Source organism: Taurulus bubalis (genome assembly GCF_910589615.1).
Source record: "Taurulus bubalis genome assembly, chromosome: 5".
Lineage (NCBI taxonomy): Eukaryota > Metazoa > Chordata > Actinopteri > Perciformes > Cottidae > Taurulus > Taurulus bubalis.
In genome coordinates this window covers 16,421,165-16,444,455 of record NC_136593.1, presented here as the reverse complement: position 1 = coordinate 16,444,455, position 23,291 = coordinate 16,421,165, and the positions used below count along the sequence as shown (strand labels likewise).

At 41.7% G+C, this 23,291-nt stretch overlaps 1 protein-coding gene across 1 annotated transcript in view; it reads left to right on the top strand.

The window, feature by feature from the left end:
• Window positions 1-23,291, top strand: part of LOC306736485 (inositol 1,4,5-trisphosphate-gated calcium channel ITPR1) — a gene marked incomplete at its 5' end in the record, with an annotated part of 64,593 nt that overhangs the window by 18,756 nt on the left and 22,546 nt on the right. The window contains 32 exons of the mRNA XM_079218130.1: window positions 1-147; window positions 400-495; window positions 762-806; window positions 1,828-1,982; window positions 3,017-3,116; window positions 3,254-3,414; window positions 3,513-3,654; window positions 3,852-4,010; window positions 4,637-4,809; window positions 5,012-5,131; window positions 5,458-5,652; window positions 5,793-6,044; window positions 6,132-6,273; window positions 6,354-6,507; window positions 6,604-6,794; window positions 7,152-7,284; window positions 7,374-7,428; window positions 7,516-7,681; window positions 7,842-8,015; window positions 8,138-8,212; window positions 8,326-8,463; window positions 8,546-8,671; window positions 8,772-8,972; window positions 9,072-9,323; window positions 9,654-9,779; window positions 9,873-10,001; window positions 12,729-12,849; window positions 13,070-13,254; window positions 13,331-13,479; window positions 13,583-13,694; window positions 19,694-19,826; window positions 21,723-21,910. Of these exons, the coding sequence (XP_079074256.1) occupies window positions 1-147; window positions 400-495; window positions 762-806; window positions 1,828-1,982; window positions 3,017-3,116; window positions 3,254-3,414; window positions 3,513-3,654; window positions 3,852-4,010; window positions 4,637-4,809; window positions 5,012-5,131; window positions 5,458-5,652; window positions 5,793-6,044; window positions 6,132-6,273; window positions 6,354-6,507; window positions 6,604-6,794; window positions 7,152-7,284; window positions 7,374-7,428; window positions 7,516-7,681; window positions 7,842-8,015; window positions 8,138-8,212; window positions 8,326-8,463; window positions 8,546-8,671; window positions 8,772-8,972; window positions 9,072-9,323; window positions 9,654-9,779; window positions 9,873-10,001; window positions 12,729-12,849; window positions 13,070-13,254; window positions 13,331-13,479; window positions 13,583-13,694; window positions 19,694-19,826; window positions 21,723-21,910 (4,695 nt within the window). The remainder of the gene's footprint in view (window positions 148-399; window positions 496-761; window positions 807-1,827; window positions 1,983-3,016; window positions 3,117-3,253; window positions 3,415-3,512; window positions 3,655-3,851; window positions 4,011-4,636; window positions 4,810-5,011; window positions 5,132-5,457; window positions 5,653-5,792; window positions 6,045-6,131; window positions 6,274-6,353; window positions 6,508-6,603; window positions 6,795-7,151; window positions 7,285-7,373; window positions 7,429-7,515; window positions 7,682-7,841; window positions 8,016-8,137; window positions 8,213-8,325; window positions 8,464-8,545; window positions 8,672-8,771; window positions 8,973-9,071; window positions 9,324-9,653; window positions 9,780-9,872; window positions 10,002-12,728; window positions 12,850-13,069; window positions 13,255-13,330; window positions 13,480-13,582; window positions 13,695-19,693; window positions 19,827-21,722; window positions 21,911-23,291) is intronic.

Genomic DNA, 23,291 nt, shown 5'->3' with positions numbered 1-23,291 from the left:
GGGGACGTGGTACGGTTATTTCATGCAGAGCAGGAGAAATTCCTCACCTGTGATGATCACAGAAAAAAACAATATGTTTTTCTTCGCACTACTGGACGGCAGTCGGCTACCTCGGCAACCAGCAGCAAAGCCCTTTGGGAGATTGAGGTGAGGAAGACTATTTTCAGACTATTTTTAGAGCTAGTTTTGCTGATTGTGTCCAGTTCCATACTTTGAAATAAAGTAAAAGTGTAGCCAACACAAAGTAAACTGGTTTATTCTACTCCAGTTTTGTATGGAAACCATTAATATGTTTTTCATCATTTACAGCCTTTCAGGTAATTAAATCCACAGCACCTGTTAAATAAATGTCCCCTATGCATACGTGTAAGATGTTACTGCTGTTTGTTCCGGTATCAGGTGGTACAGCATGATCCATGTCGAGGGGGGGCCGGCTACTGGAACAGCCTTTTCCGATTCAAGCACCTGGCTACTGGACACTACCTGGCTGCAGAGGTCAGTGGAGCACAGAAACCATGTAACTGTGATTACAACAGTAACATTGAGAAAATGCAATACTGCACATATACTTTGATTGTATTTTAAGTATTTCTATTGCAATTTTTGCATAATTTGTATTAATTAAAAAGAACGTAGAAAGCAGCCTCTAAAACCAGGGAAAAACAGATTGGAATTAAATTTAAGATATATGGATATTACAGAAAACAATAATACATTGAACAAATATATTTAGAGTGGTGAACCACTTTGTCTTTTTGCAGGTGAATCCAGAGTATGAAGAGGAGTGCCTGGAGTCCCGCTCCTCAGTAAGTGAGCCATGCTGAAAGACTTGTGTTTATAGTGGGCAACATTTATATGTCATCAAGTGTGTCCTTTATTGTCTAATGGTTACCCAATTTAAGTTGTGCAAGAAGATACTTGTTTCTCATTGGCTGGCAGATTACGCAGTATATCAGGACACCACAAGCTCCAGAAAATGTTTAACTACCGTTGAAAAGCCAAAGTGTCAGTAAAATACAAGTAACCATCGTAACTATATGTATTCTTTGCACTATGTTGCCAGTTTATTTACTGGTGAATTGTACCTGGCTTAAACTGCCTTCAAACAAATGTTTAAAAAAAAAACTAGCATGTGAAGGTGGTAAAGAGGTACTCTGAAGAGGGTAAATGTCCTGGACAGCTACTTTAGCAGGTACTAGTATTTCCAGCAGTCGATGGCTGTATTTTTTCAGCGTGAGGTGGTGTTACTGCTCAGCCACCAGCAGATAGCAGCCTTTCACTATGAATGCACCTTTCTGGTTGGTAGTTGTTTTCTCACTGAGCTGGCCGTAAGGTGTGGCTGTTCACACTTGCAGTGACAAGTGAACCATCTCACACTCTGTCTTTTCCTTGCTTTTTTTTCCTTGAGTTAATTTCCTTGCTTTTACAGCATAAAACTTAAAAATGTGACCAAATAATCTAAAAATATGGCCTGGTCGCTGACTATGGCAGAGGCAAAATAAAGCAGGCCCTTATTTATTGTGATGGCTTTTTAAGATTACAGTTGAGCCTAAAAAATAAGGACTAAACTAAGCAAACCTAGAAGGAATCGCATTTAAAGCTCTGACTGATTTGATGATGTCATTTAGGTAAGTCTTTTCTGGCCACCGTTATTGGCTAATTGAATAAAGACTGTTACATTGATCTGGTTCAACTTACAAGAGAAAAAGAAAGTTGTGCTTTTTTGAAAAAAGGGTCTTTCAACTTATCCACTGCATTTAATTTCCCTAGAAATCTATCGTCAGGTCTATCCCTGGTTCACTCCCTGGTTTTAACTTTTCCCTCCAGCTGGACTCGGAGCAAGAAGCCTTAAGAGCCCGTTTGAGAAATGTCCAGGACAAAGTCATGTACACCCTTGTGTCTGTACCTGATGGGAATGACATCTCTTCTATATTTGAGCTTGACCCTACGACATTAAGAGGAGGAGACTCGCTGGTACCCAGGTAGGAATGCCGTAACGTTAAAGTGGGGAATTGTTTTCGACCTGCCCAGACGTGTGTTACACAGAGGAGCACCACGCTCCTGGTCCTTACCTGGTGCATCACTCTTTCCACAGAAAACCAAAACCAAAACAACAATGTGTGTGACGTGCTCTTGTGAACATGTCTTGTTAGAACTTGACAAACTTGATAACAGTTGTTCTTGTGTATCTTGAAGGTGATCAGTCGATCTGCTGAGGAGACACGTGACGGGCCATTATAATATCTTTTGTATTCAAACTGTTAAATGTAATTTGATCATTTAAGATGTTGTGGCCTCCATTGCTCTAATTGATTGATTGATTTAGTCTTAGACACAGTTACCTTTTTCAGGACTGCCAATTACAAAGAAAAATAAGACTTAGATCAGTTCATCAAGGAGTGAAACTAAAGTTCATGAGCAATATGAGGAGCTCTGTTGTGTTCCAACTTCAGAGGAACATCTCTTTGGTTTAAACTCTTCAATATAGCTCTACACCTTCTTCATTAGTGAGTTTATGACATACTTCCAACAATATGACATACTTCCAACAATATTCACTGCACAAACATCATTCTATTCTAACCAATCAAAGCAAGACATATTTAGTCTCTTTAATCCGAGATAAACATGTAAAGTTCATGAGCCAGACACAGTTTCGTCATATTTTTGTGTTCCTGTCTTGCAATGCAACATGTTTATGAGTTGTGCAGACAGTGAAAATAATAAAGATTAAAATGGCGTCCATTAGTGCACTGCTTCACGTTTTCTCCAGTGGAAGGGAATGTTTATCATGTTTTCTGGCCCATTTAGCCACATAGAGGGCACTTTATTAATACATTGTTTATAAGGGGCATCCAAGAGGACACTCAATTTATGTATTTATAGTCCAAGCTATATTTTTGCTTTATTTTGTAATGTCCATAGATTTATAAATTTCAACACAAAATTGTTGCCGTTTGTTATTTCAAAAATCTATTCACTACCATCAATCAAACATATGAAAATGCTTTTTCAGGAACTCCTATGTGCGCCTCAGGCACTTGTGCACAAACACATGGCTTCACAGCACCAACCAACCCATTGACAAGGAGGAGGAAAAGCCTGTCATGCTGCGCGTGAGTGACTGTTTCATTACGGGTTTCTAGAGTATTTTGGGAAGGAATCAAAAGTCTGCCCAGAGAGCAAATCTAGGTACTAAAAAATATATCATATCGATTGATGATAAAGTTGTAGATTTATTTTCTGATTCAAGATCGGCACCTCATCACTAAAAGAGGACAAAGAGGCATTTGCCATTGTGCCCGTCTCCCCTGCTGAAGTGAGAGACCTTGACTTTGCCAACGATGCCAGTAAAGTGCTCGCCTCCATTGCTGGAAAGTTGGAAAAAGGAACCATCACACAGAATGAGAGAAGGTATAAAATGCATAGTGGTGCCAGATTGTCATATTCTATCAGGAAACAAGATAGTCGTGTGTTATGGCTTTGTCTCGCTCCTCTGTTTGTACAATCAGAGCCGTTACCAAGCTACTGGAGGATTTGGTGTTCTTTGTGGTGGATATTCCCAACAACGGACAGGATGTTCTGGAGATCATGGTCAACAAACCCAACAGGGAACGACAGAAACTCATGAGAGAACAGAACATTCTCAAACAGGTAATGTTGTACAGTCATACAGTGACTGTAACATCTTGATCATCACTCTTTAGATTACGTGAACGTGTTTGATCCTCACTGAACTCCACATGACCTCAACTCTTTATCATGACTCAAAGGGGCCCAGTTGTCAGGCCTGCTATCTGTATCAGTTCATTTGGGTTTTACATTTGGAACAACCTTCTCCTCACATTCAGATCTTCAAGCTGCTTCAGGCCCCCTTCACAGACAGTGGGGACGGGCCCATGTTGCGCCTGGAGGAGCTGGCTGACCAGCGCCACGCCCCCTTCAGACACATCTGCCGCCTCTGTTACCGTGTTTTACGTCACTCTCAGCAGGACTACCGCAAGAACCAGGTACAGTTTGTCGGGCCTGAAAGCCTGGTTGTTTTTTTTTAGCCCCGGTACTGTATGACATGGTCTACGTGCTGCTGGAGTTTGTGCCAAGGTGCTTTCCAAAAACCCTTGATTAAGTTTAATAGCAAGTGAAAGAGGCCTTTGCTCTGTAGCAGCTCTGATATTACACAGAGATAACTGAATGTCCTGTGCATTTTGCAGCCCTTAATCAAATTGTCTGCTGATACAAATACACAGAGCCACACAGTGATTCGAGCACATCCTATAACAAATGCTTCTCAATGTGAAATACAACATTCCCATTTCCCTTGAAAAATCAATTTCTCTTAAACACATTACAGTGTAATTGTCAGAAGGGTCATTTAATTAGGTTGGAGGAGGAGGCAGCCTGGTTCTTGTGACCGTGCTCTGTTTTCTCGCACACAGATGAACAAGGACCCAAAATTGCCCCAGTCAATATGAGTAATAGATAGAGACATAACAACGTTATGCCTCTTAGTCCCCCTGGAGAATGTAAAGAAATAAAGATAAAGGGGCTAAGTTAATAATGACATTTTTCACAGTGAGTCTGTGTCATTTTGTTTTGGTTTGTGTCCGGTCCGACTGCTTGTCTGTCTGTTCCGCAGGAGTATATCGCCAAACAGTTTCGCTTCATGCAGAAACAGATTGGCTATGATGTCTTGGCTGAGGACACAATCACAGCTCTGCTGCATAATAACCGCAAGCTGCTGGAGAAACATATCACGGCTGCAGAGATCGACACATTTGTTAGCCTGGTCCGCAAGAACCGTGAGCCCAGGTTTGTGTGCGCTTCTGTATGAACACTATCAACTGGCAAAATAGGAAGAATAAATAGAAAAATAATTTTCTAGATAATGTGTAATATTATCATTAGGTGATAATATGTTATACATGTACGTGTATATATGTACGTGTGTGTGTGTGTGTGTTCTTGTTTGTCACAGAAAATGTAATTCTGCATATCTTGTGTGTGTGTCCAGGTTCCTGGACTACCTGTCAGACTTGTGTGTGTCAATGAATAAGTCCATCCCTGTGACACAGGAGCTCATCTGTAACGCAGTGCTGGATCCAGCTAACGCAGACATCCTCATAGAAACTAAGTGAGTAGACCCCCCTTTGCCTCCGCCCACTTTGGTCCAATTCTCTTCTTAATACCAACATGCACTAATTTGAAGGTATCACTTTGAGTTCTTGAAGATGATGAATTAATAATGAAAATAATTGTTATGGCAGTCATGGCTGGATAGATTAATGAGCTGAATCCTCTCCATAGCATCCTTTTTGCTGCAGCTTCTGAGGGTGACAGTATTTGCAGTGGAAGTCATTGTATCTTTATCCTAATGTTTTTATTCTAAAATTGTCAAAAAAGCTTACTCGTTTATTTCCATCAGCCTTTTAAACAAACCAAAAAATCTCCTTCCTGCAGACTCGTGCTCTCGAGATTTGAGATCGAGGGAGTGCCGCTTGGGGAGAACTCTGTGGAGTCAGAGGAGGATGAGGAAGAGGTGTGGTTGTTTTGGAATGACAGCAGTAAAGAGATCCGCAGTAAAAGCATTAGGGAGCTGGCTCAGGATGCCAAGGAGGACCAGAAGGAGGACCAGGAGGTGATCAGTTATTACAGGTGGGCTTTATTTTGTATGTGGTTGTCTGGGAGAAAGGAGATAATGCATCGGACTTAAAATTGAGCCGGAGCAGAGGCAGCAATGTGGTGGTGGTAGTAGTTTTGTATCTTTACATTACAGTGTGTTTGTGCTGCAATAGGTACCAGCTGAACCTGTTTGCCAGGATGTGTTTGGACCGCCAGTACCTGGCAATCAACAAGATCTCTGGCCAGCTGGATGTGGACCTGATCTTGCGATGCATGTCAGATGAAGACCTGCCCTATGATCTGCGTGCCTCTTTCTGCCGCATGATGCTGCACATGCACGTAGATCGTGATCCTCAGGAGCAGGTTACACCTGTCAAATATGCTCGCCTCTGGTCTGAAATCCCCTCAGAGATTGCAATTAATGAGTGAGTAAATGGACAAATGTCATATATTGTTCATTGTAGAATATTTAGCATGGTGTAGATGTATCCATGCTTTTTGTCTTATTGTAGCTACGACAATGATGGAACATCTAAAGATGAAATTAAGGAGCGATTCTGTCTGACTATGGAGTTTGTTGAGAACTACCTGAGAGACGTGGTGTGTCAGAGTCTCCCTTTTGCTGATAAAGAGAAGAACAAGCTCACCTTTGAGGTCCGTTTGGCACATCTTTGATATCTTATCCCACTCACGTCACATTTTAATGGTAAAACTGATCCATCTTCCATGTTTAGGTGGTGAATCTGGCCAGGAACCTGATTTATTTTGGCTTCTATAACTTCAGTGACCTGCTGAGGCTAACCAAGATCCTGCTGGCTATTTTAGACTGTGTCCATGTGAACACAATTTTCCCTTTTAACAAGATGGAAGAAGAAGAAGAGAGTAAAGGTATGAACACTATGGCTGGTCAGTAGAGGACCAAATATGTCATGGACATGGACATGGAGTTGATGTCTGTATTTATGAATGTGTGCTTGTTTCCAGGCAGCAATGTGATGAGGTCCATTCATGGTGTAGGAGAGCTGATGTCCCAAGTAGTCCTAAGAGGAGGCGGCTTCCTGCCCACAACTTCAAACACTAGCTCCAATGGAGTCACAGTCAAGACTCAGACTGAGCCTGAGAAACAGGACATACTGGTCATGGACACCAAGTTAAAGATCATTGAGATCCTGCAAGTAAGGATCTGCGACTAATAATCCATTAGGTGTTGACTATTTCAAGTTCTCTGCTTCCAGCTTCTTTACTCCTCTATCATAGTAAACTAAATATATATTTCCGTTGTAGACAAAGACAGCATTTGATGATGTCATCTTGGGCTTTAGGAAACGCCGATCAACACTTTTCACAATTTTCGGACATTTTATAAACCAGACAACTAATTGATTGATCAAGAAAATAACTGTTAGTTTCAGCCTTAATTTAAACTTAAAGGCATGTACAAACATAGATCACATTAATGTATACACATGGTGCATACACAGTCCCTTTATCCTCTAAAAACGTTGCATCCAACTGTTTGTCCTTCTATGCAGTTCATCTTGAATGTGCGCCTGGACTACAGGATCTCCTGTCTGCTGTCTATATTTAAGAGGGAGTTTGATGAGAGTAACTCTCAGAGTGAACTTTCTGTAAGTGGAGCAGTGGAAGGACCTAACAACATGCCAGGTCAGGGTCACATCAGTATCTGCATATTACACAAATGTGGCGCCAATGAAATATACTTTGTTGATTACAAATTTCTTTTTTTATTCCAGGGGCTTTGGATTTTGAGAACATAGAAGAGCAGGCAGAGGGGATATTTGGTGGAAGGTAATCCCAGTTTCAATAAGGGAAAAGTCACAAAATACCAGAAAGAGGATGTGTTTATACTTGAGGCTGTGCTCTGTGTGTGTCTAGTGAAGAGAACACCCCACTGGACCTGGACGACCATGGTGGCCGTACCTTCTTGAGAGTCCTTCTCCACTTGACCATGCATGACTATCCTCCTCTGGTGTCCAGAGCCCTCCACCTGCTCTTTAGGCACTTCAGCCAAAGGCAGGAAGTATTGCAGGCTTTTAAGCAGGTATGCAGTTTACAGCTAAAAATGGAAGAAACTAAAACTTTAAAAAAAGGTCTTTTTACCATTTTGACACATGCCTACAAACAAAAATGCATGTGGGATCAGCATCACCTGGCCATTGTTCTGCTCTTTTTTTTGTGTTGTAACATGTATGTGTTCACAGGTCCAGCTGCTGGTCACCAGCCAAGATGTGGACAATTACAAGCAGATAAAGTCAGACCTGGACCAGTTGCGTTCTATCGTAGAGAAGTCTGAGCTCTGGGTGTACAAGAGGCAGGGGCCAGACGAGGGCATGGATGGGGGAGAGGGACTCTCCACTGAGCAAGAGCATAAAAAGGTCCATTATATTGTACACCAAAAGAACCACACACAGACACTTAAAAGCCTTTCGCCACTAACAATATCTTTACTGGAGTCAGACCTTTTTCTCTGATGCATTGTCTCTGGTGTTCTTTGTAGGGAGATTCAGGGGGCACAGACAAACCAAAGAAAGCAGAAACCACCAGCAGTTACAACTACAGGGTGGTAAAGGAGGTAACTATGTCACTTAGAAGTATGGTTGACAAGATCTTATCTGCCTATGTTGCAAATGTTGTTGCTTTTTTCACAAACCTCACCTCCTCCTATTTTCTTTCCTTCTTTATCAGATCCTGCTGCGGCTCAGCAGGCTGTGTGTCCAAGAAGGTTTGTCAGGTAGGAAGAGCAAGAAACAGCAGCAGAGGCTGCTCAGAAACATGGGGGCGCATGCTGTCGTCCTTGAGCTCCTCCAGATTCCTTACGAGAAGGTATTAATCATCACTTTCAGTGAAATGTTCAATGGCATGTGTTAAAGTGGACAAACCTTCAAGTCAGTCATTTCCCCTCCAGGGAGAAGATTTGCGTATGCAGGATATCATGAAGTTGGCCCACCAGTTCCTACAGAATTTCTGTGCAGGAAACCAGCAGAACCAAGCCCTGCTGCACAAGCACATCAATCTTTTCCTCAACCCAGGGGTGAGCCGTCCGAACAGATGATGCACTTCTCGATATCCACAGTGTTACTATTTAAACAACATTATTGTGTTCTGATGCGCTTCTCTATTTTTTTCTTTAGATTTTAGAAGCCATCACCATGCAACATATTTTCATGAACAACTTCCAGCTGTGCAGTGAGATCAATGAGCGTGTGGTTCAGCACTTTGTCCACTGCATCGAAACACACGGCCGCAATGTCCAGTACCTCAAGTTCCTTCAGACTATTGTCAAAGCAGAGAATAAATTCATCAAAAAGTGTCAGGACATCGTCATGGCAGAGGTGATGTCTTGTTAATTCATTTTTTTTATGTTTGAACTATGCTACTGCTACGTCGCCTGATGTTCTGAAGTAATCGTGTATATTGGTTTCTTCCTACAGCTGGTGAACGCAGGCGAAGATGTTCTGGTCTTCTATAATGACCGCGCCTCTTTCCAGACACTGGTCCAGATGATGCGATCAGAGCGGGACCGCATGGATGAGAACAGTCCTCTGATGTACCACATACACTTGGTGGAGCTGTTGGCTGTTTGCACTGAGGGCAAGAATGTCTACACAGAGATCAAGTGTAACAGCCTCTTACCACTGGATGACATCGTGCGGGTGGTGACCCATGAGGACTGCATCCCCGAGGTGAGATTAGCCTCAGACTGAGCCATGCTAAGACTTTGACAACAAATGTATGAGAAAACAATCAGCCGGCTATACCTTGAATAAAGAAAGGGGCACTTTAGTGGTACCTAAATGGCATTTACTTCTAGCACTTTTTAGTTTGGCTTTCTTGAAGAAGTTGTACTTTCTTAATTCTTGTTGTTCTGAGTTTGTACTCATGGTTGAATGCACTTATTGTAAGCCGCTTTGGATATAAGCGTCAGCTAAATGAGTATTGTTTAGTTGTATTTGAGTGTCAACCATCCTTGCATGCACCACATTATTACATTAACCATTATTTTAATCTCTTAGGTGAAGATTGCCTATATCAACTTCCTGAACCATTGCTATGTGGACACCGAGGTGGAAATGAAGGAGATCTACACTTCTAACCACATGTGGAAACTCTTTGAGAACTTCTTGGTCGACATTTGTAGAGTAAGCAACATCGGGAGGCTCCACGGCAACCTTTTGACCTCACTTAGTAAATGAGGATTGTTAAAATAGTGTGTTATTGTTCTATGTTTACAGGTGTGCAACAATACAAGCGACCGTAAGCATGCAGACATCATTCAGGAGCGCTATGTGACAGAGACTATTATGGGCATTGTAACAACTTTCTTCAGCTCGCCTTTCTCTGACCAGAGCACCAGCCTGCAGGTATGTAATCACCAAGAACAAAAGATATACAATAGCTGAAAAGTGCTGAGTAAATGTGAAAATTAGTTTGGTTGTCAGTCACTGATGCAGAGTTGCATTCAATGTGAGTTGACGACTGCAGTTGTAATGTGAACTTGGAGCTATGAACTTTCCCGATAGACTTGCCATGATCTCTGAATCATACAGGATGTTTGAAATGTACAATCTTGCTAAAAGGTACTTTTTCTCAGAATATACTTTAAAAAGACCATATCTGGACCATCAATCTGTTAATAGATACTCTTGAGAGAAAGTAAAGTCGGGGGGTAGCATGTGATAGATGGTTGAGATTCAGGTCCTCCTTCCTCTTAATATCTCCATTTAAATAACTGCTAACCTCACTGTACACACTGTGTGTCATGCTATAGGTGTACAAATAGAATATGTACAGCCCATATAATTATAACCAAATAAAATGACTCTCCAGAGAAACCCCCAGATTCAAAAGTCTAACTTTAAGATTACAAACACGACAGTGTTTTCACGTTAAGTGCTTCCTTAAGCGATCAAATCAGTGCTTCCGTGGAGTTTCCCAGAATTCCTTTTCTTCTGATTAACATAATTGCGAGTGTTTACGAAGAATGAATGTTCTCCTTCTCTCCCCATTCGTTTATGTTTATCAGAGTAATGTTAGTCATGGTTCTGGAGCGCTAACCAGACATTACAAAGTTCAGACCAGTTAGTCCTGATTGTGGTTGTTAGCATCCCATTGTGCTGATTAATCATGTTCTATGAACATGCGTACAAAGTGTCCCTTTTTTCCAGTGGTGTATAGTAATGAAGTAGAAATACTTCGTTACTGTACTTAAGTAGTTTTTTGGGATATCTGTACTCTACTTTACTATTTATATTTCTGTTTACTTTTACTTTTACTTCACTACATTTTGCAAAGAAAACTGATACTTTTACTCCGATACATTTCCCCTGAAACCTTCGTTACTCGCTACAAAATCAAATCTAACTTTAGAAAAAAAAAAACACATCCGGGACTGTGGTGGAACACAGACTCCACCAAGCAGTTTTTGCGAATCACAATATTCTGCATTTTCCCTCTACATCCTCTAGCCCAGCGGTCACAAACCTTTATGCGTCACGGACCGGTTACGTGAAGACAATTTATTCACGGACCGGGTCCGACCTCGGAGAGACGGGAGACCCGACGTGTGTTCGTTATGTCCAGTCTACTGACTCTACTCCTAACTAAACCGTTATGTCCAGTCTACTGACTCTACTCCTAACTAAACCGTTATGTCCAGTCTACTGACTCTACTCCTAACTAAACCGTTATGTCCAGTCTACTGACTCTACTCCTAACTAAACCGTTATGTCCAGTCTACACTTAACCTATAACCCGCTGCACAAAGACAGGATATTGAAATGGACGCATGTTTTCGTGCTTTTTTGGCGATCTCAGGATACTCTGCCTTGGTTTTAATCCAGAACACCGGCACCGAGTTGAAACAGACTTAAATTTCATTTTTAGAGTAACAATGTCAATAGGTTCCGTCTGAGGTTATCACAGACGGATGTATCCGGTCCTTTTTCACAATAAAACATCTTTCCGGCCTTGAATTTTTTAAAATTGAATTTAAAAATTGAATTTGAATTTCATTCTTACTAAGGGCCCCACGGCCCGGTACCGGGCGGAATGAGCATACTTATAACCACACTGTTGCAACTCCTTCATAGTGTCATATTGCTTTTTTGAGAATTATGATGATAAGTTCATAGTAGATGCAAAAGTATACCTAGGTACAATATACTATGTTGAACATAATATATGTGGATGGATCACAGCCAACCCAGTTATTTTCAACACAACCCATGGTCCTTGGTCCTGGTGGCCATAGCACTTAAAAGAAAAAACTTCATAATTCTCAAAATTCAGACCCTTTGCTTTTTTATTAAAATCATGTACTTGTACTTTTACTTTCAATACTTAAGTACATTTTATATCAGAAAAATACTTTTGATACTTAAGTACAGAAAACATCAGATACTTTAAGACTTTTACTCAAGTAGTATTTTAATAGGTGACTTTTACTGGAGTAATTTTCCAGTAAGGTATCTTTACTTTTACTCAAGTACGACTTTTGGGTACTTTATACACCACTGTTTTTTTCTATTGAAACGGTCATAGTTTCATATAAATGGTTTTTAACTTACAATATATTATATTATTATTAATAACTTTGTGACCAGTAAAATAATGGTATTACTTTTGGTCAACTCAATTTGGTCAATTACAAAAAAATAACATTTTCTCGCACTCTTTACAAAACTCTTTTACGATTTAAAGCTTTGTATTATAGAGCACTTAAGACGTCTGCTGTCAGACAGCTGTCTCTGAAATATTTGGAAGTATGTTTGTGATGCATCCGGACTCTTCACTGCTTGTATCCTCTGCTGCAGGCCTCTCTGTTGGGGAAAATATTTCAGGTATTTGTTCAATTCAGCGGATAAAACACAGAGTTGGGTGTTTAAAATTTGTGTAATCTACATCACTGTGTGTTGTCTATTTTAAAAGACAAATCCACTGGTCCAGATTGTTGCTGCTGCACTGACAGATGCATATCCTGCATGTTGTCGAGGGATCTATTTCTTTCTTTAAAGACGAGCATATAATCCAGGTAGATGCGTATGATAATCGACATGCTGAACGCTTTTCTTCTTGCATTCTCCTCTCAGACCAGGCAGCCGGTCTTTGTGCAGCTGTTGCAGGCAGTATTCAGGATCTACCATTGTAACTGGTTGGTGCCAGTCCAGAAGGGCTCCGTTGAGAACTGCATCAAGGTGCTCTCTGATGTCGGTAAGATCAAGATCCTTCTCGCCTCTGTCGACGCCTCTCTTACAAGCCCTCACTTTTAAAGTCTAGATAAGTCCATCATCTATACTTGGTTTAACAGTTTGTGCTTATGTCATGCTTATTTATCACATTTACTAGCAAGGAGAGCGTTTTGACCACAAAATTACTGGAGCGGACTTTTCTTCACACACTAATTGTGTGTATCTCTGTGTGTACCCGCCAGCCAAAGGCAGAGCAATAGCCATCCCTGTGGACCTGGATAACCAGGTGAACAACCTGTTTGTGAAATCCAACAACATTGTCCAGAAGACAGCCATGAGCTGGAGACTTTCTGCTCGCAATGCTGCCCGCAAGGACTCTGTGGTGACCGCTTCACGGGACTACAGGAACATCATTGAGAGGCTGCAGGTACAGTATTTGTTACTTACTGATGTGTGTGTCAAATTGTTCAAGTAGTAAGGACGTGTCTTTTTCTGCAATGTAGGACATTGTGTCAGCTCTCGAGGACCGTCTGCGTCCGCTGGTCCAGGCTGAGTTGTCGGTTCTGGTGGACGTGCTGCATCGGCCCGAGCTGCTCTTCCCTGAAAACACAGACTCACGTAAGAAGTGTGAGAGCGGAGGTTTCATATGCAAGTAAGTACTGTAAATATCTTCTTCAGCTAAATGTGTCTATTAATGGCATGTGAGTGAGTGTTCTCATTATAAATTAGACTCTTGAAGTGATGTACTCGTGCAGGCTCATCAAACATACAAAGCAGCTGCTGGAGGAAAACGAGGAGAGACTGTGCATCAAAGTTCTGCAAACGCTGCGAGAGATGATGACAAAAGACCGTGGTTATGGAGAAAAGGTAGGAGGAGCTGCAAAGCGTGGACACGGTGAGGTGATTTACCTCATGGGCACCGTAAAACTGTGCATTTACTGGTTTGTGTGCTGTATAAAATGCATAAATACAGTTGTGGAAAATCTATTGCAGGTTTGATTTTTTGGGGGGGGGGGGTTTTGATGCTGGGGCATACGTTGGATTTCTGATTGGAGATAGATATTTACTTTACAGGAACTATAAATAGAAGAAATACATGATCAAAGATCAGTAAGGCAGGACTGGTCACTTACTCACTGCACTCACCACTGTATGACACTAATTCTGCTCACTGTGGCTAATATCCACAATTTGAACTCATATGACTTACATGTCATGCTGTATCAATGACCTCTGCTTTAGCTTCCTTCTGCCTGTGTTGTTATCTAACCCCTCAAACCCTCTGTTCTCTTTCAGCTCAGGGCCTTTGATGATGAGATGGATATGCCTAAGGTTATTTCTCTTTTTCTTCTACTCATGCTCTTTTTCCTCTGAGCTGCTTTCTGTGTACCACTAGTAGTTGCTTTTCAACAGTCCTGTAGCAGCTGCTGTGTGTTGTAGGTGGCGGAGGCTCTAGGCACAGCTGGTAACACATAAGGGTTCCTGCCATAAACCGGTGTCCAGATCAACTGAAAATGGTGAGAAAGAGAGGGAGAGAGAGAGAGACAGATAGGGAGATGTGTACTATGCCTGACTGCATGTTGCTCAACAGAGTTGTGTTATTCAGGTTCCAAGGTGAGTCACTTTCTGTCTGGGCAGACTGCCAGTGCTGCATTTACATGCCCTACTTTCTGCCACTGTCAGCACCACATCAAGTAGAAGTCAACTTGGGACATATTTACTGTATATTTTAACATAGTTTAATACTTATGCCTTTTTTATTTTACACCTAAACACACAGCATGAAAACAGATAACAGATGTGAAAAGAGAAATGTATAATCATACTAATTAGAAATGTAAAAAAATGATACAAAGAAAAATAACAAAAATTGAGACATAAAATTAAAGTGAAAGCGAGCTCTCAATAATATATAGTGGGACATATGTTCCTAATATTTTAGGGAAATATCTTCTTTTTTTTTTTACAAAACGGTGAGGTCGTCATATTTTTTTATCGTGTCTTGAAAATGCTCAGCTTTTTGAAGGGTGTTTCTCCTGCATCTCCCTTTGGTGCCAATGGGAGGCACTGTGACTGTGTGTTGTATATGTGCACGACTGAGGAGCTGTGGCAGTCATTGAGGCTGTGTCCTAGTTTTCCCTGCCTGAGAGCTGCACGATTCCTGGGCCCCTGCCAACTCTGGGCTGAGGTTACATAAGAACCAGGCTTTTTTTTTCCTGGAACTCAGCCCCTCTGCTGATGTGTGACCTTCAGCAGTAATTGCCAATAAAAGTGTGGAGGAGCTGCGTGCGTGCGTGCAAGCGTGCGTTTGTGTGTTTTGTGAGAGAGATGATCCACACACACACACCTGTTAAACGTTGTATCTCCGGCTGTCTCCACATGAAAAGCAGAGTGGCAGTTCAGTGGAAACTTGCTCCTCTCCCAACATCATGTGCCAATCTTCTTATTTCTCTTTTTCCCCTTTTGGCTCCTACTTAAATCATTGTGACACAATTTCTCAACTTTTTAAAATTATACTCCCCACTTCCATTCACACCCTTTCTCACAGGGATGCAAACGCACGCCCACGCAGTGTAAACTTAATGGGGTTGGCTGTGAGTGTTTGTGAAGGTGTGATATGAAAGTGCGTGGTTGGCTCTTGTCTCTTCTGTCGTCCTGTGGGGAAAAGCAGTATAGCGTGATAGTATGCTATTGATAGTGAGGGGTCACCTGAAGAAGGTTAATAAAATGGTATTCTGCATAATAAGTTATTATCAATGCATTTACAAAAATAATACTAAATCGAGATAGCGTGAGATACATTTTTGGACTGCCCAATGTGTGTATATCACACCGTTGCTAAATGTCAGGGAGGTGATTACCAAGGTTAATTGGACTATAAATTGCCTGCGTGAATGGTTGTCTGTCTATATATGTGTGCCCTGCGATAGACTGGCGACCCTGCCGATATGGTGTACCCTGCCTTCGCCCAATGACTGCTGGGATTGGCTCCAGCGCCCCACGGTTTGGATAATGGATGGATGGATGGAGAGTTCATGATACAGGGCTGCTCCCCTCTTCACCTGGCCTCAAGTGTGTGTGATCTATGATCAAAGCAGTTATGCAAGCCCTCCATGTTGTTAGTAAGTCATATTCCATCCCTTTCACCTCCCTGGCTCTGCTCGCGGCAAACTTGTCGGTGGATGAAATGAGAACAAAGATTTTAAGACCGGCTCGCTTTTATATCCGCCGACACATTTTCTCCCACACTCACGTCAATGATTTGTTAGACAGACATTATTATTTGTTAGACAGAAAAATGTTTATGGTGCTGGCGTAGGTATAGGTCAGTTGCAATGAAAATATAAAGCAGTATTTTAACTTTCACTGCTTTTCTGTCTGTATAACAAGCAGCCGTGTGTGTGTGTGTGTGTGTGTGTGTGTGTGTGTGTGTGTGTGTGTACACGTGCTTGTGGTCAAACTGTGAGGTGTGAGACTGATCAGGGGTTTGCCCCGGGGAGTTTCCAGTTTGGTGGAATGCACTTAGGTTGAGGCGGATGTGGCGGCTGTGAGGGGTTACCCTGTGGTGTCTCTGGTCAGACCGGGGGTGATTAGTTGCACTTATCTACTCTGATCAGCAGCTTGCTTTGTGGTTTGAAGTGTGGCAGTGAGGTCCTCAGACCCATGGAAGATGTTGCTCTTCCAGTGTTTGGCAGCTGAACTCTGCCCCACTACATTGTCTTCAGGCAGGATCAAAGCAATTGTTGTGCTTGTCAAAAGTGAGTTTGAATTCCTGACACACAAAAAAATCCAAGTCAAGCCTCAGGTCAATACTTCAAGAAGAGTACAAAGCTGATGAATTTTGCTTGTCTACAAACGTACTGGAAGTTTTGGAAATTATGAGTGAAATAAATAAAAAAGATCCATGGCTTCATCAGTATAGCCAAACAGTAACCACCCTCTGAATATGCATACATGCAGTACTGTGCATCATACCTGTGACCCTGACTGACAGAGAGAGACTAGTCAACTGTCAAAGTTTGTTTATCCTACTGTGTTTATTATTCTCTCTCTCACTCTCTCTTTGTCTTTCACTTGCTCTGCCATTTGCCCTCTGTGTTGTTGGTGACAGATGGCCACTGTAAGCAGCTGTGTGTCACTGGTTTAGTGACCTGGTTCCTCTTGGAGTGATTATGTAATCTAACCCCGTCGCCCCTCGCCAATCCTCACCTCTCGCCCGTCCCTCAGTGTGTCCTTTTACATAACAATTTATGTAGAACATTGGCTTTTACCAGTTTCCGTTTACCCTTGGTGATTACTTTGCATGGATGCAGAGAAATTGGATCCTGCAACACTGGGTCTAACCTGGATTCCCATTGTTTGAGTGAACCATTAAGGAAATTAGAAAGCAGACGAGGGAAAACACCAGATCCCAGTGGTCCAGCTTTGATTATTGTGCTTTTCATCTTGGTCAGAATGGCTTAAAACAACAATCTTTCACCTGGTGTTTAGTCATTCCTGACTTCAAATGACTGTTCCAGTTTGATTTCATCTTTCTCTCAGTTTTCCTTCAATATTAAAAGAAAAGTTTGACATTTTGGGGAAAATGCTTATTATTGTTGTTGACTTCCTGGAATCTTATTGCCACCGTGACTCCAGGAAGTCACTGCCCCCGCCAAGAAATAATAATAATAATATGTTTTTACACTACAGTGTTTGTAATGATTAATTAACATTTCACCTCTGCATTTTTTCAGTGAGCTTTAGAAATGCTGGTTTAACTTTTGGCCTAGCTGTAAAATCCAATATCGTTGTGAAGCTAAGCCAACTGAATAACTGCAAATAAGTATATGGCCTTAACTAGCTCTATTTAGCAATTATAAAATTGAAAATCAGCTAAAATGAAGGAAAAAAAGGTGATGAACACAAGAAAAAAAATCAAATCCCACTGGACATGTCTTAACATGGTATTATTGGTCAACATTGTACATGTCTCCTGTCTCAGCCATCTAAAACAGCCACAACCATAGTGCTTCCCTGGTTTCTAACATAGCAGTACATGCATGGCACTTCACACCAAGCAGACCTTTGCATTGCCACTGAAAGCAGTTAAAAAGGCTCACGATGTGGTTATTCACCTGACAATTGCCTGCATGAATACTAACCCTATGTTTGTATCTGTTGGACCACTGTGCTTACACTCCTCACTGCACCTAGCTGCTGGATCAGAACCAGCCTGAGAAGCTGTTGGAGGACCAGAAGAGGGTAGGTACCTGCAACAGCATGGCTGCTTGACTTAAAACAGCAATACTTCAGAGTAAGGTATCAAGTTTTAGACATAGAGCAGTCATTCAATCTTGAATGTAAAATTATCTTTTTGTGCTTTTTTTCCCCCTGCTTTTTGTGTTTTCTAATCACTCCCCTTCCCTGCTTTGAGTGACACTTAACCACCTAACTAACTGCTGTTTAACTGAAGGGGGAAAAGAAAACAATGTAATAACCAAATGTTCCTCCGCCTCCTTTATCTAATGCTGTGTATTTCAATGCAGGGACTCTACAAAGCATTGTGTATTTCCATTAAAGCTCTAATATTACAATACAATACATTACATTTAATTTAGCTGACTCTTTCATCCAAAGCAACTTACAATAAGTGCATTCAACCATGAGTACAAACTCGGACCAACAAGAATCAAGAAAGTACAATTTCTTCAAGAAGGCCAAACTACAAAGTGCTATCAGTAAGTGCCATGCAAGTGCTACTTCAATTTCTTTATATAGGTATATATTGATATTCCAGAATATTGATTTGGAGTTGATCAATATATAATTATGATGTCCGAGAGAAGAAGATTATTGATTATTAGCAAGCAGGTATATGTTCAACGGCTTAAATCCAGTCATCAAATTCATCACAGCCCTGTATTTCTTCATGAGGGTAGTCATTTTACCATATCTAAAATGCAATTATTTATTACTCACCAACTTTTGCAACAAGTTAACAAAGACAAAAAGACTGCTTGATTCAAATGTAGTTTGCTGGTTTCAGTAAATTGTTAATTCTAGATGGAGGCCAGGTTAGATGACAGGAATCATCAGGGTCTGGCTTCTGACTCGAGACTTCAGTGAAAGAGAAGTGTACTCCTGTGAGACCAGGGAACCATCTTCTGACTGCGGCTGATCAAACCACGTGGGACACACACTGCATGCAGTTGACTAACCTGACAATAAAATGATGAATAGCGTCCTTCACACCTATAGTAAGGAGTAGGGGAGCTTACATAACGCTACTGTCGTCTATCATGAACCACCCACAGTTAACAATGATGAGAACATGATCACGCACGAACACAAAAAGAAAAAAACTCTCATTTCCTTCACTTCATCCCATGAGAGATCTGGCAGGTAGCTATGGGCTGCGGTTGCCATAACAACGACACAGTCGTTCTGCTGACGGCTCAAGAGCGGATGAGTCACAGTGTGGGAAGGCTGACCCCAGGTCTGTCTCAGTGAACACCAGGAGCTCATGTTGTCACCATACAGGGTCACAGTGTCGGCTGTCTGGGTGATGAATGACATACACTTCCGGTTATGTCTGCAAGTTGTGCATGCATTGTGATGGAGCAATTCTTTTAATTCAATGTTAAAATGAAATGTTGGCAGTTTCTCCATAACTGTGGTTATTATTTTCTGAGGTCATTGGGTCTGTTTCAATGTCTTTATGTGCATCTAAAATGCAGACTTTATTACTGATGATGCATGTTTTCCCTGTTATTCAACATCTCTCTCTCTCTCTCTCTCTCTCTCTCTCTCTCTATATCTCTCTCTCTCTCGCTCTGTTGCTGACATCACGTCGTTACATCCTTCCCTTTCTGTTCCTCTCGCAGGGCGAGGCGCTGAGACAGATTCTGGTGAATCGTTACTATGGCAACTTTTATCGAAGCGGTGGCAGGAGGGACAGCCTGACGTCATTTAGCAACGGGCCCCTCAGTCCAGTAGGACCCAGCAAAAATCAATCAGGTGGGACAGCTGTTGCTCACTTTTGATACCGAAGACAGAAGTTGGTTGTTAATTCTTCACAGTAATGAGTGTAGTTTAGTTGTGTAGTGCAGTGGTTCTCAAAAGTACCCCAGGGGTACTTGAGATTTAAATAATATATGTTTAAAATTAGCATAAAAATAGTTATTTAATAAATATTCAATAATATAAGTGTAAGTTCTTAACCTGCATTTTATATATTCTATATTAAATCCGACACTGATGGCACAGCGCTGTGTATTACATTGTTTTTTCAACCAATATACTTTGCGCTGGTTAGGGGGTACTTGGCTGAAAATAAATTCCACAGGGGGTACATAAGTAAAAAAAAGGTTGAGAACCAGTGGTGTAGTGCACACAAGGCCACGAAGACATTGATTTCAATAGCTGATGTTTCTGTGAAGCATCAACAAACTCTGCCAAAGAGATACATGACTCTGCTGCCAGTAAAGACTACAACTACTATCAAGGGGCAAAGTCTAGATAAACCTTTCCTTTTGGTTTGCCAAAATGTGCTTTGCCCCTGAAGTCATGCAAGGTTCTCTCAATAATGTTGCATGATGAGGGGACTCCATCTGTCTGGCCCTGAGTCGGTTATCGGCTGTGAGCTGCCCTTTGAGCACACAGAGCACAGCACTCTTATCACGGTCTGATAACGTGGTTATTGTGTAACTGCATCTGCAGTCAAAATACTGAATACTGAATCTCTGCGCAGTGTTTCTCCTTCTATTTGAGTTATTGGGACTGATATGTATGATGTAACATTTTATCTGCATGTCGATTTTGGAGGACATGTAACGGTATGAGCTGTGGTTTGTCAAATAAATTCAGTGCTGCCATATTGTGTTGTCTGCTGTGGCACGAAAGGCAGTATTTTCACATTCAGTGTAACATGGGTGTGATGCCATATTGTATGCATATAATGTGTAATGTACAGTTGTGAGGAATGAGCCAGATATTGATGTATTTTTAACTGTACTCTAAGACACAGAGAATCCCCATGGTTCAGGGTTCACCATCTCTCGCATGTGCACCAAGATGTTGGCAAACTGATCACAGGGAAATGTACCGCTCCCCTTGAATGATCCACTTTTAACTGTTGCTAAGTGACAGGCTGCTACTTCCCGTGAAAACAGCCTTTGCACCTGTTGCAGAAACAAGAGCCGGGCTGAGACCTCCATGAGTAGCCTGAAGATGAGGCCTCCGGGGAGTTTTTTTATTGCAGAATTATTTAGTTATTATAGTTTTATTAAATTAAGGGGGAAAAAGGGGAAAGCTCAAACAATTATAAAATATGTAGATGAATGCTAAACGTATCAGGCCTCTGCATTTGCAGATATTGCAAAGTAAAGGACGGCTGTAGCTCATGGGAGAGTCTTTGTCCTGAAACCACAAAGTAGCCGGTTTGATCCCCAGTCTCCCCATAGTTTGCATGCCGAAGTGTCCTTGAGCAAGACACTGAACTCCCATTGCTCCCCGGGCACCTCACGGCAGCACACTGCTCCGCCATTTCTAAGGATGGGTTATAATGCAGAGAATAAATTTCCCCTTGTGAGACTAATACGGGATTTTATTAAAAAAATAAGATGACAGCAACTGCTACTGTATTACAAAACATGAAAACATCCTGTATCTCACTCAGGATTATCGTGTGGGCATATTTTGGCTAATTTCTTGGTTGACTACCTGCAAGTTACTGAAGTTGTAATTACAATTGCAGCTCCTATTTAAATGCAGGATTTTGCTTCTGGAACTAGATTTGATTAGATTTGATGTATGATGTGAATGGACATTGATTGGAAGGCATTCATCTCATAAACCGTATACCTGATGCATCTGATTCTAAACTGGCCTGTCACACTGTCTCTGTCTCTGCAGCTTTAGGAGGTTCTGGGGGGCTGAGTCGTGCAGAAATGAGCCTGGCAGAGGTACAGTGTCACTTGGACAAAGAGGGAGCCTCTGACCTGGTCATTGACCTCATCATGAACACCACTAGTGATCGAGTTTTCCAAGAAAGCATCCTCCTGGCTATTGCATTGCTGGAAGGTGGAAACACCACCATCCAGGTTAGTTAACTGCTTAATCTCTTACTACAAATGTGAAAACTGAAGGGACATCCTTGGGGCTACTTTTGAAAATCTCAACTGCTACATGTCTGAATCTATATTATTGTAAAATAATACAAATTACACACTTACCTAGTGCACTTACTGTAACTGATCAGCGGTGTTTAAAGTTCATGGGCTGTTATCTATGGAAAGGCTCAGCTTATCAGGCAGTGAATCTTTAGATGATCTGCTACAGTTTGGTCAGTGAAAAGAAAACAGTGTCCCATGCATGGTTTTCATTACAAGAGGATTTACAGTATGTGGCTCACTGGGCAACCATTGCTGCACCTCATATCTAGCACACCATCATTTGGCTAAAAGGCCACGCCAGCTGCATCAAGTCTGTGTTTTGTAGATTAGTATATTGTAATATATTCTTGATTCTCTCACTTTGGGCTGATGTGTGCATTGGGCGATTTAACTTACTGTTCTTTCCCTATTTGCTTTAACCTGAACCACTCCAACTCCTCTATCTCAAGTTGTCTTTTTCATGTCTTTCCATCTGTCTGTTGATCACACGTTTTTTTCCATCTGTCTATAAATCTGCCTCTCTTTCCATCTATCTGTTGCTCGGTCTGGTGATCTTCCTGTCTTTCCATCTGTCTGTCGATCTCCATGTCTTTCCATCTGTCTGTTGCTCTGTTTGTCAATATCCATGTATTTCCATTTGTCTGTAGCTCTGTCTGTCCATCTCCCTGTCTGTCCATCTGTCTGTCGCTCTGTATGTCTGTCCGTCTGTGTGTTGTTGTGTAAAACGGGGCTTGCATAATCGGATTAGAGCAAGGAAGCCAATGTGGCGAAGATAATGCGTTGGCTTCCCACGGCTGCTGCAGAGCTACGTCACGTGACCGTCTGCGTTACATAAGCTCTGTGTGAATGAACAATGAGGAATGTCTCAGCCTACAAAACATACCAGCCTCTCCCGCTCCCTTGCACTCCCTTGCACTTTCTTGCGCTCTCTTGCCGGCCCAAACTGGGTCATGCTGGGCCTCCGGAACTGGGGCAGTGGGGAGAGAAGGGGAGGGCCGGGGAACACAGAGGGGATTGAGCAGAAACTGGAGCTGCTCTCACCCTTGCATTCTTAAGTTTGTTCTGAAATGGGAGGTTTCTGGGGGAACCTACTCTGTATGTAGTACTAGAAATGTGCCACATAGTACACATATTTGTGTTCTTTGAGTTGCTGGACAATTTCCTAAAACAATTTAGTTAACGTGAGTAAGTAAGTTTAAAAAAACAAAAAAACATTTTCACTGACAGCATAAACTTAAAATGAATAAATCAAGCATACCTTTTCTGCGAGTGTTACCATGTGATAGAACAAACTACTTTTGCTCAGTGC